Source organism: Lycorma delicatula, chromosome 9, assembly GCF_047948215.1.
Source record: "Lycorma delicatula isolate Av1 chromosome 9, ASM4794821v1, whole genome shotgun sequence".
Classification (NCBI taxonomy): Eukaryota; Metazoa; Arthropoda; class Insecta; order Hemiptera; family Fulgoridae; genus Lycorma; species Lycorma delicatula.
The window spans coordinates 109,626,309-109,642,045 of NC_134463.1; the positions used below are offsets into that span (position 1 = coordinate 109,626,309).

A 15,737-nucleotide genomic window follows, 5' to 3' on the forward strand; every position below is an offset into this window, starting at 1 on the left:
ACGGGTCCGTAGTACGCTATGGCCTCCACTCCGCTGCTCTTCTCAGCGACTTCTCCTCTCACCAGCAGCCAAAGTAGTGTATTCCAAAAGTCACATTAATTAATTTACAATGTCTTTCACCGTATCTAGTTATGACGTTACTATTATAGTGACGAAATATATTTTAGTAGTTTGTTATTACAAATAAAACTATTTATGCCTAATATTTTGTTCAGCATGTATAGGAAGTAATTTATTTCTTAAAAGTATATATTTTTTCAAGTAAGTTAAGGTTTTGCTATAAATAAACAATAACAATGACGTAATAAAAAAAAGTGTATGAAATGAGTTGTTAATTTATTATACGCTGTAATGTTATGATTTTCTTTGACGTGGCGTAGTTACTTACGATATTTTTAAATAGCACGTACGCATTACTTTTGTGCCAATCAGTAGCACATGTTCCGCATGCCGGGTTATAAAAGTGGGATAAAGAAGGTATGAAGAGGCAGCTTGTAGGAAGTACCTGTCTTTAATTTGTACATCTTTGGATACTATCTCAACAATCAGATGACACTCTTAAAATTAAAATAAATTCCACTCTTATTTTATACATAACTCTTCCACTATGCAGTTGTTACAATTTTCTCATGAAAACATTTTGTTTTTTTGCTTTTTATTGATCTCAATTTGAATACTATCATTCAGAGATCCAATCGATAGATTATTTTACCTTCTGACCATGTGTTAGAATAAAATTAAAAAAAAGAATGGATTAGTAAATTTTTGTCAAGAATTTAAAAAAAAAATTAGAATATACATTACGTAAAAAAATATTGTTTTTAAATTTCCTTTTAATTCTACATACCTGTAAGAAATGGTAATTCTGAATACCAGGCTGTTGGAAAAACTATATGACTTGCATCTACTAGTTCTAATGCTGGCGTTTTAAATAATATATCAAAACATGTAAATATACCAAATTTTACACCGAAATCTGTATCAAAATATTGTATGGTATCATTTTTATCTGGTTTACTTAGTCCCCCAGCGCCGTATAAATTATACTTACGATATCTGAAAAAATTATATTAAATTAGTTGTATAATGTGCGTAAATTATAACTGTGATAAATCAATGTAATTGATAATAATTATTTTATTGTTTTTAGCCTACTGAATAGTTCATCATGTTAAGAATTAGTTACTCTATTTTATTCATAATAAAAATATTTTGCTCTGAAATTTTTTCCGAAATAATTGAAGAATGTCGCGAAAAAAAATTTCATGCCAATAGCAAAAAACGTTAATATGGTTTATTTCATATTTATTAAGTAATAATTATAAGATATAATATTAACAGAAATATTTAAAGGTATTGAAATAAATAAAATCATTACGGAAACGTGAATTAATTTTTTTTTTTTAAATTAAATGAACAAGCAGCAAATTCAAGTTTATTTTAATTACAACAAAAAAAAAAAACTTAACAATACTTTTATATTTTAAATAAAATTGTCGAAAGATTGTTACAAAATTTTAAAACGACAATGAGATCATAAGATTTTTTTTCCTTTGAATACCATCTTTCCTGCATTCGTTAATACAAACTCATAATAATAAAAATGTTTAATTTATAAAATTATCTTTTAAAAAATGCGAAAAGTTACTTATATTGTTTTTGCATGGTTAAGTTACCAGTTTTCACTTCCGTTTAAAAAAATTGGAATGATAATGACATTATATACATAATATCCGTGATATCTTGTGCAACGATAGCGGGATTTTGGAACGGGTGTTTCTCTTTTTGTATAGTATCGGGTTACTGCAAAGGATTTAATATGCTCATATATGTTTTTCTGTAAGGAGAGTTTTTTAATCATTTTACCTTATTTTCAATTTGATTTTTTGGTTCTATGTATTTAATTTTACTATCAGGGGAGGGGATTTTGCACAACCCATCAGAGTTAGGTATGTTTTATATACTTTCTTTAATATGTTATTTTAACTTTTATATTTTATCAACTTTGTCTGTGGTATTGGTTTTAAGTTTTATTTTACCTTCTTGGCTTGTTTTAGTAAATTTTATTATATGATTATTATTACGTTTACACCTTGTATAGTTTATTATTTCGGAGTTATTTTACCCTTTTACTAATAACTACCGGGCGATGATAACGCCCAGGCGTTTTTCGCCCACAAACAACAAAAAATAATAATAATAATATCCTATAAGTTTCCATACAGGAAAAAAAACATTTAAACATCTTTTTGTGAAAAATAAAAATTTTTTTACGAAGGCGTTGTTGAATCAGGAAAAGAAACAAAAGAAACGCCATTATAAAACATAATTCCAGCTGTGTTAAACAAAGCTGGTGTACCTTGAGATGATTTATATTTAGTATCTTTTCCTAATACACCATGGCCTTCATAAAAGAAAATGTTTATTTTTCATATGTATGGAAACTTCAGCAGTGGAAGATACGCATCGAAATGTGTTTTCAATCGATGGTAGTTACGTAGAGAATTCTATACATTATGTCAAAAAGGTACGGGGAATTTGTATTTTAAAAGAGTCGCGTCAATGATTTTTTTTAAAAATCTTTTTCCGTAAGATGATACCACTGAACTTAATTACTATTCCCAAAACGAGCACAATCTGTCAACCAGTTTGTTTACAGCAGCTGGTTAAATCAGTCCACTTCAGTAGTGGATCACGAGTTTTACAGTGAACAAAATTATTGAACAAAGAATTTGCCTGAAATTTTGTGTTGCGAACGGAATTTTGTGTGCCAACTCGCTAAAAATGTTATAAAAGGCTTATGGTGAATTAGTTTTATCAAAAACTCGTGCTTACAAGTGGTACAAAGCGTTCAAAGAGAGTCGAGAGTTTGTCGAAGACATGCCTCGTTCTGGACGACCAGTTTTCAACTGACGAAATCATCGAAAAAATGAAGGAAATTGTGTTCGATAATCGCCATTCCAGCTTAAGAGAGACATCTCTCACGAGTCTGTTTATTTGATTTTGGTGGATATTTTGGGTATGAGACACGTCGCCACACGGCTTGCTTCAAAAGAGCTTAATTTTATTCAAGAACAGTATCGTGAGCAGGTCTCTTTAGACATGCTGGATCGCGCCAATTCTGATCCCACATTCATGGAACGCTTCATAATTGGTAACGAAACATGGGACTACAAGTTTGACATGCAAACAAGTAAATAGTCATCATCAGATAAAAGAGGACAAAAGACGAACCGAAACCGAAAAAAACACTCGCTGTTTTCTTCGATATTCGTGGTTTGCTACATCACAAATTCATTCCAGAGGAGAATGAATAAATTTATTTATTTATTCATTCTTTGCGGTCAATAAAGAATACTATTTAGCCGTATTGAAGCTTTTACGTGAGAAAATTCGTCAGATTTGTGGAAGAAAAAGTCCTGCATTTTATACGACGATAATGCGCCATCGCATAGAGCTATAATTGTGACCGAATTTAAGCCCAAAAACGCAATAAATACCATCGGTGGCATCAACTATCGTATTCACCATATCTGACTCCGTGTGTCTGTTCCCGAAGATGAAATTGCCGCTCCAGGGTACCCATTTTGACTGAAGCTGTTTTTTGATTGAAGCCATAAAGAAAAATTCGTGGCAGGAGCTGAAGGTCATACCGGTAAGCAACTACAAAACGTTTTTCGAAGACTGGAAAAACGTTGCCATATGTGTGTTGCATCAAATGAGGCCTACTTTGAGAACAACAAAATAAATATTGATCAATAAATAAAAATTGTGCGCTTTATTTAACAATTACCACTACTTCTTTGACATTGCAGTATAAATAAAAATGATTTTAACTAAAAATACTTTTTTTCTATGAATGGAAATTTATGGGACATTTTGTGTAGCCTAATCAGGATATTTTCACAAGATTTTTTCAACTAATTACACAGTACTATATATATGTTTTAAATGATTAAGGTTTTATACAGAGTGTATATAAAAACCCTTTTAAGAATTCAGAATATGGTCCCAAACATTGAAATAAAGAAAAACTTTATATCAATATATGTCTGGAAACGCTTAGTTTAACGCCGATACGCGCTCAACTGGAATAATTTTTTCAATGTTAATCACGTAAAAATTTATAATAATTTAATAACAATGGAACTATTACAATAAAATAAAATATTATTGAAATCATAAAAAATATTGTAATAATAAATAATATTAATATTGACAAATAATTTGCATTACATGTTTTCCGTTTTTCAGAAAGAAATTAATATTGGTTTTGTAATCTAGAGTGATTCACTTTAAAACGTTTTGCCATAAATTTGCTTTTTATGAACTAATTTGATTAAATAAGGTATCATTTTCTTTGTCATAAAACGGTTAACATACATATTTTGTAACCATTATAATTACGGTTAAGTTATGGCTACATTACCTTATTTAAACAAAATTATAATCTCATACGTGCAAAGGTATCTTAAATTCCTTCAATGAAAGCTAGATCAATGATAATTAATGAAAAATTGTTGGCTACCTTCAACATGAATGACTTCTTATAAAGGATAGCTGATGGTCATTTTGCTTAATAATTCGTCCCGTTTGTTTGACCGACTGGAATCATTTAATCTTAAAATAAGAATATTCAAAAACCTCCATAGTTCTTTTGTCTATCAACTGTATAACCAAAACTTCAGTACTATGCATGATTTACTAAGATAAAAACGAATAGAAAAATCAATCTTACCTCGCAATAACTGTTCCGTTCTTATTAAATACAACATCTGTATTAAAATATTTTGTTGTATCATTATTTATATATTTTTCAATTAAATTGACCACTAGATAAACTGAATTGTTTTTTGCAATATAACATAATTCTGTTAATGCCTGAAACAAAAAAAGAAAAAATGTTTATTTAGCCTATTCAAGTAGACATTTATAACAATTTTTTTAACAATTAATTTTAACAATTTTTTTTTTTGTATTAAAATTAGCTGCCAACAATTTATAATATTATATGAATTAAACTACGTAATTTCAATATTTTATAGATAATACGTTAATAAAAATTACATCTAATTTTATGTAAAATAATTTGTCGCTTATCTTAAAGTATATGTCATCTCTTACGGCACAGCCTCTTTAACGTCGTCTTCGTCTTTCATTTTGAATAATTTGGGTTTGAATCCCGATGAAATTATACATTTTTTAAATAATAATAATAAGGTTGTTTTTATTTTAATCAGTCTGTATTCTTTATTCGTACTAAAATTATGGGTTTGAATTATAAAGTATTTGTAAAAAAATTTTTGTAAGATTTTCCAGAAAATTTGGTTCTAGGTAAGTTTCTGTGTTTACCTTTTTTCTATTTTAGCCTCCGGAACCACTATAAGGAATTTCTTCAGAGGATGAATGAGGATGACATCTATGAATATAAGTGAAGTGTACCCCTGTCTCAGGTCGACCATCTGAGATGTGTATTTAATTGAAACCCATCCATTAAAGAATACCAGTATCGACGATCAGTGATTAAATCCGTATAAAAGTAACTAGGATTTGAACCTTAGAACTCTCGAATTCAAAAATCAGCTGATTTGCGATGACGAATTCACTATTAGACCAACCCGGTGGGTTAATATTAGATCGTGGATACCGGTGTTCTTTTGGTGATTGGGTTTCAATTAACCGTACATCTCAGGAATGGTCGATCTGAGATTGTACAAGACTACACTTCATTTTCATTCATACTTATCATTCTTATTCATTCTCTGAAGTAATACCTTACGGTGGTTCCGGAGACTAAACAGGAAAAGAGAGAGAAAGGTTTCTGTGTTTAAGAGTGAAAAGAAAAAATATAATTTTCACCTATATAATTAGCTTTCTTTGAAAGAACTGAATATATTTTTATCAAATTTACTAAGTACGTTTTAACTAATTGTCTAAAAATCTTATTAATTAATTCCCTTCTTTAGGGATTGAATAAATTTTAATTTTAGTTATTTTAGGAGTTGAACATTAATTAACAAACACTTTGCACATAAGAAAAACTCATAAAGTTTCAGTTTGTTTTAGAACCTCTGGTGTTGGAAAAATCAAGATGAGTTAGTAAAGTGTATTTGGCTTATTATTATATATTGTATATATGTAACTTTTGTTAGATAATGTAAGAGTGCTCTTTTTGGAGCTCTGAGTGCTTTCAAATTTTCAGGATACATTTGTGTTATTCTAGGAAAGGTTTTAAGTTTTAAATTGAGGCCCTAGGCCCCTTGGGGATGAAGCTGAGAATTTTTTCCTCGTCAAAATTTTATGTACCATTAGTTAATATAATTACTAGTGTTCTGTCTTTAGTAATTTACTTTCTTTTTCAAAGTTTAATTAGTTATTACTACTAACTGTTATTTGTAAATACTCACATCCATGAGGATAACAACACAGCGGGAGTTCAAGAGGTGGAGCCCCCTGAACGGCAAGTATTAATATAAGTTACGTGTTGATAAAAAAAGCGTATTTAATGATATATTTATAACAATTACTAAATATTTTTAAAAAAATCTTCATTTCTGGAGTTTATAAACTCCATTAATTATGAAGCAATATAAAACCGAACCCATAATGAAACCGCTACCCAACACTATATATGAAAGACTCTCACACAACTAACGCAACTAGTGGATGTATATGTTACTACTGATTGTTGCCATTTGTCAGGTGGTTACATGTTAGTGCAGTACATGTTTTGTTGCAGTGTAGTATTCTGAGTTCAGTTGTGTTTGTATAAAATGCCTTATTCAATCCAGAAGAGGATAGCTGTAGTTGAGACCTATATTCGTTCTGGATCGTTTGAAGAATCATTCGAGTATTCGTAGAAAAATTTCAGAATGCCTGTATCCCAGCGAAGAGTAGCAACCAGTACGATTTAGTTAAAAAAATGGGGTGCTACAGGTTCAGTTTCAAATGCAATACGGAATAGGCAACCTTCAATAAGGACTCCACAGATCATTGCCGATATTGAAAGGAGAATTATTGCCGATCCATAAAAATCACTACTCAAGTTATCTCAACAATTTGATGTTAAATACACATCTCGTCATAAAATACTTTATGAATTAATATTGAAATCGTACTGCGTTACAACTGTACAACTGAAGGGGCAGACAAACCGAAACGACTTGATTATTGCAACTCGCTTCTCGAAAACATTGTCAGTGGACAGATAGACCCGATGTCGTATTTCATGTAATGCGAGACATGGTTTCATTTATCTGGCCATTTTAATTCGCAGAATACCGGGTATTAGATGTTGAGAAATCCTCACGACATATTTGAGTGTCGACTTCACGATGAGAAAATTGTTGTTTTGTGTGCCGTTTCCGGTAATCGTGTAGTGGGACCAATATTTTTTGACTGGACTATCAATACACAAGTTTACCTCACACTTTTCGAAGAATTCTATGCACAATTAACTGATAATGAAAAGGAGTACAACCTCTTTCAACAAGATGGAAGAAGCTATCACATATCAAACGTTTCACTGAATCGCGTTCATGAAGCTTTCAGAAATGAACGAGCTGTCAGCAGAGGACGCTGGCCTTCACGTTGTCTACTTGCGCTTTTTTCCTTTGGGGCTACTTAAAGCAGAGAGTTTATGCATCTAATCCCCACAATATAGATAAACTGAAGGTGAATACTGAACGAGAAATCAACGCATTGACAACAACGTTTTGCGTCAGACGACTCTGTCAGTATGATCAGTCGAGCACAAAAGTGCATCGATGCCCAGGGTGGTCATTTTGAACATCTTTTGTAACAATAAAGTAAATAAATGCAACACTAAAATTACGTTTTATATTTTTCTTATTTAATTTATCCGTATCATTGATAAAATTTCATTCCAACATAACCTATCGATTCTGCAGCGGTTACGTTACGGATTCGGTTTTAAGTTGTTCACCCAGTGCCGTGTCATTTGTTAAAAATTCTTTGTTTTTTTTTTAATATATTTTTTTCAGTAAATATCATATATAAGGTCTATGTTGAAAATTCTGCCGATTATTCCATAATAAAGCCCAGTATTGAGAAAGGTATCATTAAACATCGTAAGAATCCTGCAGTAAGGAAAACTGGAGGAAGGTCGCTGATTATATAAAGACAGTATTAAAACAGAAGAATGAAGATGAACGAAGTATGGGTTTCTAGTATGTTAGGTTGGGTGGACAGCCTCAGCGGTGAGAGCCAGCATGCTTAGGTGTGCTGGTTTGAATGATCCGCTGAGGACTCCTTGGGGTGTAAGAGAGTATTATGAAAGATCCGGGGGTCACATCACGACTTGTAGGAATGATGTGGTTCCATAGAGGACATAATAGAGAATAAAAAATCTCTAAAGAGCCACCGGTAGGCCTGACCTGCCATGCCGGTATATAGCCGGTAGGCGGGGAGGGCCTATTAGAGTAACGGACACTCCCCTGGGTGGCATAATACCATCAAGTTGGTCCGGCCCAGGGGAGTAGAGAAAAAAAAAAGAGAAAAAAAAAAGAATCCTGGCTATTTTGTTTTATAGATGTTAAATTCTCAAATTATATATTCTTAAATGCAAACGAAAAATCATTGACCATTCGGCAGTCCGAACACTACATGAAAAAGTTTGATAATTGGACTAATTTATATATATATATATATATATATATATATATATATATATATATATATATATATATATCCGGAAACGCTAGGAAATACAATTGAGAGTTAGAAAATACTGTAGATTTCAAAACTGTTATAAAGCACACATTACAACCGTATGCTGAATAAATTTCTTTCTTAATTTTTATCGAAGTGAAAATATTTTTTATGAGGTATCATCTCCATATAATATTTTTAAAAAGAATTGTGACGTTTATTTTGTATGAAATAATATCACGAAGTATCGAGTTCGTAATTCACTGTTTTCTTTTATTAAAAAATTAATTTTCTTTTTTAACTTTTTATGACACACATCACACTTCCTATGTATTTTTAACACTTTTGAAAATATGTTCAGTATTTTTAGTATATAGAAAAATCTGATGCGGAAATCACATGACTTCCTGGTACGAATTTAAATTACATTTACATTTTTTTTTTTAAACGAAAAGTACTTAAAATTCTATTTCATTTATAACTTATGATATTTTTTCATATTAATTTTTTTTTATTATTACTGAATTATTTATTAATAATCGTAATTTTTTTACAGTCAGAGGTTAATAATTATAATAAATCAATATATTTAAATTAAAAAAAAAGAGATGAAGTTTATTTGATCCGATATGCCTTCCCCTTGTAGAATCCAAATATTTCATTAATAAAAATTTTATTTGGCTATAACTCTGGAACCAATTAAAATAAGTACCAATTATGATATATCGCTGAAAAGCTCTTAATGAGGGCTTATTACTTCAGTTTAAAAAAATTCAAAATCCAAATTGTTTTGAATTTTTGACATTTTTTGGGCACTTTTGGTTCAGTCAATTGCAATCAAAAAGGGAGGTGCACAACTAGATATTACAGCAGTCCTAAATCCAAAATTTCCGCATTCTACGGCTATCGTTTTTGAGTTGTGTATATATTTTGAGTTATATAGTCACGTCTGTACGTATACGTACAGACGTCATGCCGAAACTAGTCAAAATGGATTCAGGGATGATCAAAATGGATATTTCCTTGAAATCTGAAAACCGGAATTTTTCGCGATCATAATACTTCGTACAAGGAAGTAAAAAACCAGTCGATCCTAAAATCTTACGTTGAAGATAATACATCAATTTAATATTACCATACTGAAAAAGATAATTATGCTTGAAAGTATGATATATATATATATATATTAATGTTTAATTTACAGGTAATACTTACCTTTCCAGAAGAATTAGTTAAACAAGGTGTATTTTTATCTTCTGCACTTGGAACAACTTCTGTATAGATATTACTTTCATTTCCCCTTAGCCATTCAAGTGATGTTATACCAGCTTCAGGAAAAACGACGATTTGTAACTGAAAAAATAAATATAAATTAAAATAAATTTCTCATATATTTAAATTTAATATTAATTAGTAGAATGAATATTTCTTCCCTTTTATTATCAGCACTTTTTTCTCCTTTAGGATGATTATTTGGTTAATATTCCACAAATTTTCAAATAATTTCTCATTATTTTTATTTTTTATTAATGAAATAATAATCAGTAAAAGAATAATTTCTTTAGAAACCAAACAATGGTTAATAAATTGTTCACCAAAAGAAAAGTCGTAATCCTCTTAACAAAATTTCAAAATATTTCCATCGAAACTTCTTTAAAATATTATCGTAGTAGGTTAATAAAAAATTCGAATAAGTAGGTTTTAAGATGAATGAAAAAGGAGATAGATTTATGGTAAAACACATGAACTAGGATAGTTAGTCTTATTTATTAAAATATCAAAGTTTAATTTATTTATTAATAAAAAGGTAAAAAAAAAAGATGTGAAAAAGATAAAAAGGTGTGTAAAAGATTAAAACCGTATACTAAGACTCGAAAAATATGTAAAATAGAGTACTGAAAATTTGGGAAATATCTAGGTGAGTGTAGAATAAAAGAAAATGAATATATTTATTAAACCAGTCTTATGACTGAAAAAAATGAGTTTTACACTTTTAAATGTGAAATTTGGATTAAAACACTAATAAAAGAAAAATGATAAAAGCAATAAATATGTAGATTTGATGAAAGATGAGAAGATTAAGAGATGAGAAAGGATAACTAACAAAGTTCAAAGGAAAGTTGAAAATCAAAAATCGATCAATACCTTTACTTCTTTTAAGTTATAAAGTTATTTTAGGAAAAAGAACTTTTAAGGTTATAGATCGAGAAAAAATTGGTTTTTTATTTTGTAAAAAAAAAAAAATACAAAAACGTTTTGTATAAAAAAAATTATCTTTTTTTAAAAAGAAGTAAATAGTTATCAAATTTTAATAGTAAACGTTTTACTATTATTTTTTAAGATTAATTAAAAATAAGAATATAATAATTGTATGTTCCATTATACTTCAAAATACTGCCTCCTGAGGGGTCTTTAACTAGTTTTTATTATTTTTTGGGGGGAATTTAAAGCAGAGGTTACTTTAGACAGGATTGAACTTACGGTAACTTTTACACGACTGCCTGAAAAGGAGTGTAATGTATTTAGGGTGTATATACAAGTAAGTCCGTTTGTTCCACCGTAGCACCTCAACGGTTGAACCAATTTATATGTATGAACCCGTGTTGGAATCTTTACATTACCGGGTGTGTAATAGACTATACAAAATATATATATATATATATATATATATATATATATATATACATTGAATTAATGAACTGTGTCCCTGTATCACTATGACAGCTGGCTTGGCTTTGAACTAAATGATTCGAATCGATCTAATAAATAATATTACAAAACTAATAGAATTAAAATTACGTTAATTAAAACAAAATAATATTAAATAAATTTAAAAAAAAAATTACTGTTTAATAATAATGGGCTTCCAGTGGTGATTGCGTGTGAGATTAGAATGGTGATGTGATGCGAGCACCTCCTGTGAGGCATCTATTACTTGTGAAAAATATGTCATTTATTAATGTGATTAGTTTATCTTTATTTATGTTAATGACATTAGAAAACTGCATGTATTCTTGAAATATTTTTTGCCCAAAAAGGAGTTTAATGTTTCTTTCTAAGGTGTATGTATGTATGTTCCACCGCAGCAGCTCAACGACCGAACCGATTTAGATATATGACCTCTCGTTGGAATCCTTACGTTACCGGGTGTGTCATACGCTAAATAAAAAAAAAATATATATATATATAAAAATTTAATAAATTATACTTTAAATAAAATCGTCACTCGTTCGCTCTTTAATTATCGTACATTAAAAAGGAATGATTGTTTTAGCAGTCGTGTTTTGTTAATTTTTAATATTTATCTTTGTTTTCTACATAGTATTTGATCACGAAATCAGCTGATTTTCGAAGTCGAGTGTCCTAATGTTAGAGTTTTTGAAAAGGCAGTTGCTTTTATATGGATTTTAATGCTGTGGATACCGGTGTTCTTTCGTGGTTGATTTTCAATTAACCACACGTCTCAGGAATGGTTGACCCGAGTCTGTTCCAGACTGCATGTTTACCGGTATACTTCGGCTGTTCGTTTTAGACAACTCGATTTTAGACATATGACCACCGCGAGGCTACGGACAGTTTGCTTAAAGGTGTTCATTAGAGGTTAGCAATAGTAGCGAGTGCGCATTTCATTCCGTAACCGGGTTCGTGCTATCAACGTCAGTGTTTGTACAATCAGCATAGAAAGTGAGACTTGAATTACCGTGTGATTGGATTTATACTGGGTAGCCCACAGGGTTGGTCTAGTAAAGACAGTTATTTTATACGGATCTGAATACTAGATCGTGGATACCGGTGTTCTTTGGTGGTTGGGTTTCAATTAACCACACATCTCAGGAATGGTCGAACTGAGACCGTACAAGACTATACTTCACTTACACTCATACATATCATTCTCATTCATCCTCTGAAGTAATACCTGAACGGTAATTCCCGGTGACTAAACAGAAAAAAAGGGTTTATATCGTGTTAATATTGTATATTTTATAATATAAATGTATTCTATTTATATCACATTGTAAATATGTCCCTAAAAAATGATGCAATTGGAGAAGCTCTTATCAATAATTATGACTATGACTGTACCATCTCTGCATCTTACTGAATTTTTTCCTTAGTGAAAACACATGCGTACTCCTCGTTTTGGAGGGGATAATTTTTTTATCACTTCACGGAAATGAAAACGGCTGAACCATGTATAGAAAATCGGTAAATTTGATGGTTTTCTGTGAAAAGTAAAACAACCGAATAACGTTTCAATAAACGAGTCCATTTCAAGTTTGGAATCCCGACAAACCTCGAACAAATTTATTTTTTTTTTTCTTTGATTACTCTGACTTTCGGCAGATATGTCTATTCATCATTATCGTAATTATATCCTTTAATATTCGTTTAAAGTAACAGATTTGGATTGTGCTTCCGGTTTTTTTTCTTGTTTAACTTCCGGAACCACCGTTAGGTATTGCTTCAGAGGATGAGATAAATGATTTGTAGCGTGTGTGAAAATGCCATGCTTGACCGGGATTCGACCCCGGGATCTTCGGAAGAAAGGCTAGGACGCTTTTCATCCGGAGGTCTCGGATCATGCTTCCGGTTTGATTTCGTGTTTTAGGTAAAGTGATTACTTGTTTAATTGAAGTATCTTCCGTATAACATCATCAGTAGTTGGGTTTAGGATTATTAAGCTTCAAACTACAGCGTATAATTGGTATACGCTTTACGTAAGACCATCGAATACACTTAACATCTTCGTACTCATTGTATGGACTTTCAAGATATTTACCCTTTTCTATTCTATTCATTTCTTTAACGTTTTGAAACTATGCGTTTGGTTGTCACTAATTTATTGTATATTTGTCTAAATTTGTGCTGATTGATAACAAAAAATTTAATTTTGCCAAGCATAAGACGAACTTTTTTTTTCTCAAAAACTTCATATAGCATCAAAATTTTAGTTTTAATTTTAGTTTTTTTGCTTGAATAATGTTTAGAATTGTCAACATAAAACTAGATAATTTTTTCCAAAAAATTATCTCCCTTAGTTCATTTTACGAAACGTTATTAATGTTGTCCTCTGATTTAGTAAATAATCAGGAAATTCTGGAGAAATAAGTAAGAAATATAATTAATTTGTGTAATAATTATTTAAAACTTTTATCATTAAGGGAAGCGTTAAAGTAAAAGTTGTACAGGAATGTTTGCAAAGTTCTAAAACATTGTTGCTAGATTTTTTCATTATCGTCATTGTAATTGATTACCCTCATTATCATAATAAATATAATAATAATAGTGTATTTCCCCCCCCCCTTTGTGTAGCTCAACCGGCTCTTTATTTATTAAAATTCTACAAAAAAAAAAATCATCTTTCTTCATTTATTAGCTTCCTACGTTTTTTATTACTTTCACATAAACTCCACAAATCAAAGAAAATTAGCGTTAAAAAAAATTGATGAACGATATAATTTTTTTTAAATCTTTTGTACAATCTAAAAATTTAACCTACATAAACTTAAAAACAGTATTAGTTATATTTGTATTCTTTATCACATATTTATAAAAACTTATTACTAGTACACTACTTCGTTCACAAAGTAAAAGTTTATCTAAAGTATATAGCTTGTTAGATAACAAAACTGAAGGTACTTCATTCTTTTTTTTTAGTGAAAATAATGGATTTTTTTTGTTTTTCTAAATTTATCTTGGTATAGTATTACTTGAAATTATTCTTGAGTTTTTATGTCGGTGATATTATAACGAATAAGTGGTGTTAAGAAACGCAGTAAATTAGTTTATTACAATTGTATTTTTTCTAAATCTATTCTTAATTTTTAACCCGATAGATTATTATTATTATTTTTAATTTTATAAAGTTATAGGTTCTTAATTCAACCACTTTTTTTTTATGTTTAAAATCTCTTTATCAAATGGATCGGTTTTGATGATTCATTTTTTATGGAAGTTTTTTTACGATCTCCTTTTAATTTTTTTCAATGTATAATTGAAGGTTATTTTATACTTAGGAATTAAGTGAATTATTAACTAAAAATATTTATCAAGACGATTTGAAGATATTTCTCTTTCTTTTATCATTAAGTACAAGATAAAAAAAAAATATATTAAAAATATATTCATTTGAAAATTAAAAAAAATAATATGTTCGTTTAAAATCTAAAGGTAAAAATAATAAATAAATTAAAATCAATAATATATATTTTTTGGGCTCAAAAGTAGCTTATTTACTTCGTTTATTTGCCTACTTTTTACAAGAAGACGAAAATCTCTTTATCTTTACAACTAACTGCAAAGGCGTGCCGAAGGCACGCCTCCGGGCGGGTTGCTCTGACAGATGGCGTCTCGGAATGGGAATATTAGGTTACAAGCTCACACAGTGCCTGACGGGCCACGGCTGTTTCCGCCAATACCTCCACAAGTTCAAGAGAGTAGATGAAAACGCGGAAAATCTCCATATTGCGGAGACCTGGATGATATGGAACACGTTGTGTTCCACTGTTTACGTTGGGAACCCTTGAGGCATGATTACAGACGTTTGGGTCCTCTCACACCAGAGAATATAATAGAAAAAATGCTTTACAACGAGGAAACATGGGATTCCATCTCTCGTATGGTCACCCGTATTATTAGAAGTAAGGAGTCAGATGCGAGGACAGAATAGCTTGAGAAAGTCCTAAATATTCCAGCCGCTAGGTGAAGTAATAGACTGTGATTGAGGGGGGGGATAGCCTTCTGCGAAGCCGTAGTTCGTTCGCGCTTTTGTGGATGGGCTACGGTGATGATGCATGAGAACTCCCGAATCCCTGAGCCTGAAGGCGTTCTCCGAGGCTGATAGTGCTACATTGTGGCCCGGCCCCGGTGGGGAGAAGTCGTGAAAAAAAAGTTTTAGTCGGCAGGGTGCAGGTATACATATGCTCTTAACATCTAGCGGAACCTGTGCGAGTCCGACACTGCCCCACTTATGGGGTGTGCGTAAATGACATTTCTCCGACTCATCAATAACAAAAAAAATGTCCAAAATTGATTGTGTAAAAATATTTTTATTTTTTTTGAATGAT

At 30.6% G+C, this 15,737-nt stretch overlaps 2 protein-coding genes across 4 annotated transcripts in view; one reads left to right on the forward strand and one right to left on the reverse strand.

The window, feature by feature from the left end:
- LOC142330729 (uncharacterized) overlaps positions 1–15,737 on the forward strand; it is a 315,974-nt gene that overhangs the window by 215,328 nt on the left and 84,909 nt on the right. The window lies entirely within an intron of this gene.
- LOC142330511 (vanin-like protein 1) overlaps positions 1–15,737 on the reverse strand; it is a 69,313-nt gene that overhangs the window by 31,952 nt on the left and 21,624 nt on the right. For all 3 annotated transcript variants that reach the window (XM_075375830.1, XM_075375831.1, XM_075375829.1), the window contains exons 3-5: positions 9,886–10,023; positions 4,739–4,881; positions 848–1,056 (exon numbers count right to left, since the gene is read on the reverse strand). In XM_075375830.1, coding sequence (XP_075231945.1) covers positions 848–1,056; positions 4,739–4,881; positions 9,886–10,023 — 490 coding nt within the window. The remainder of the gene's footprint in view (positions 1–847; positions 1,057–4,738; positions 4,882–9,885; positions 10,024–15,737) is intronic.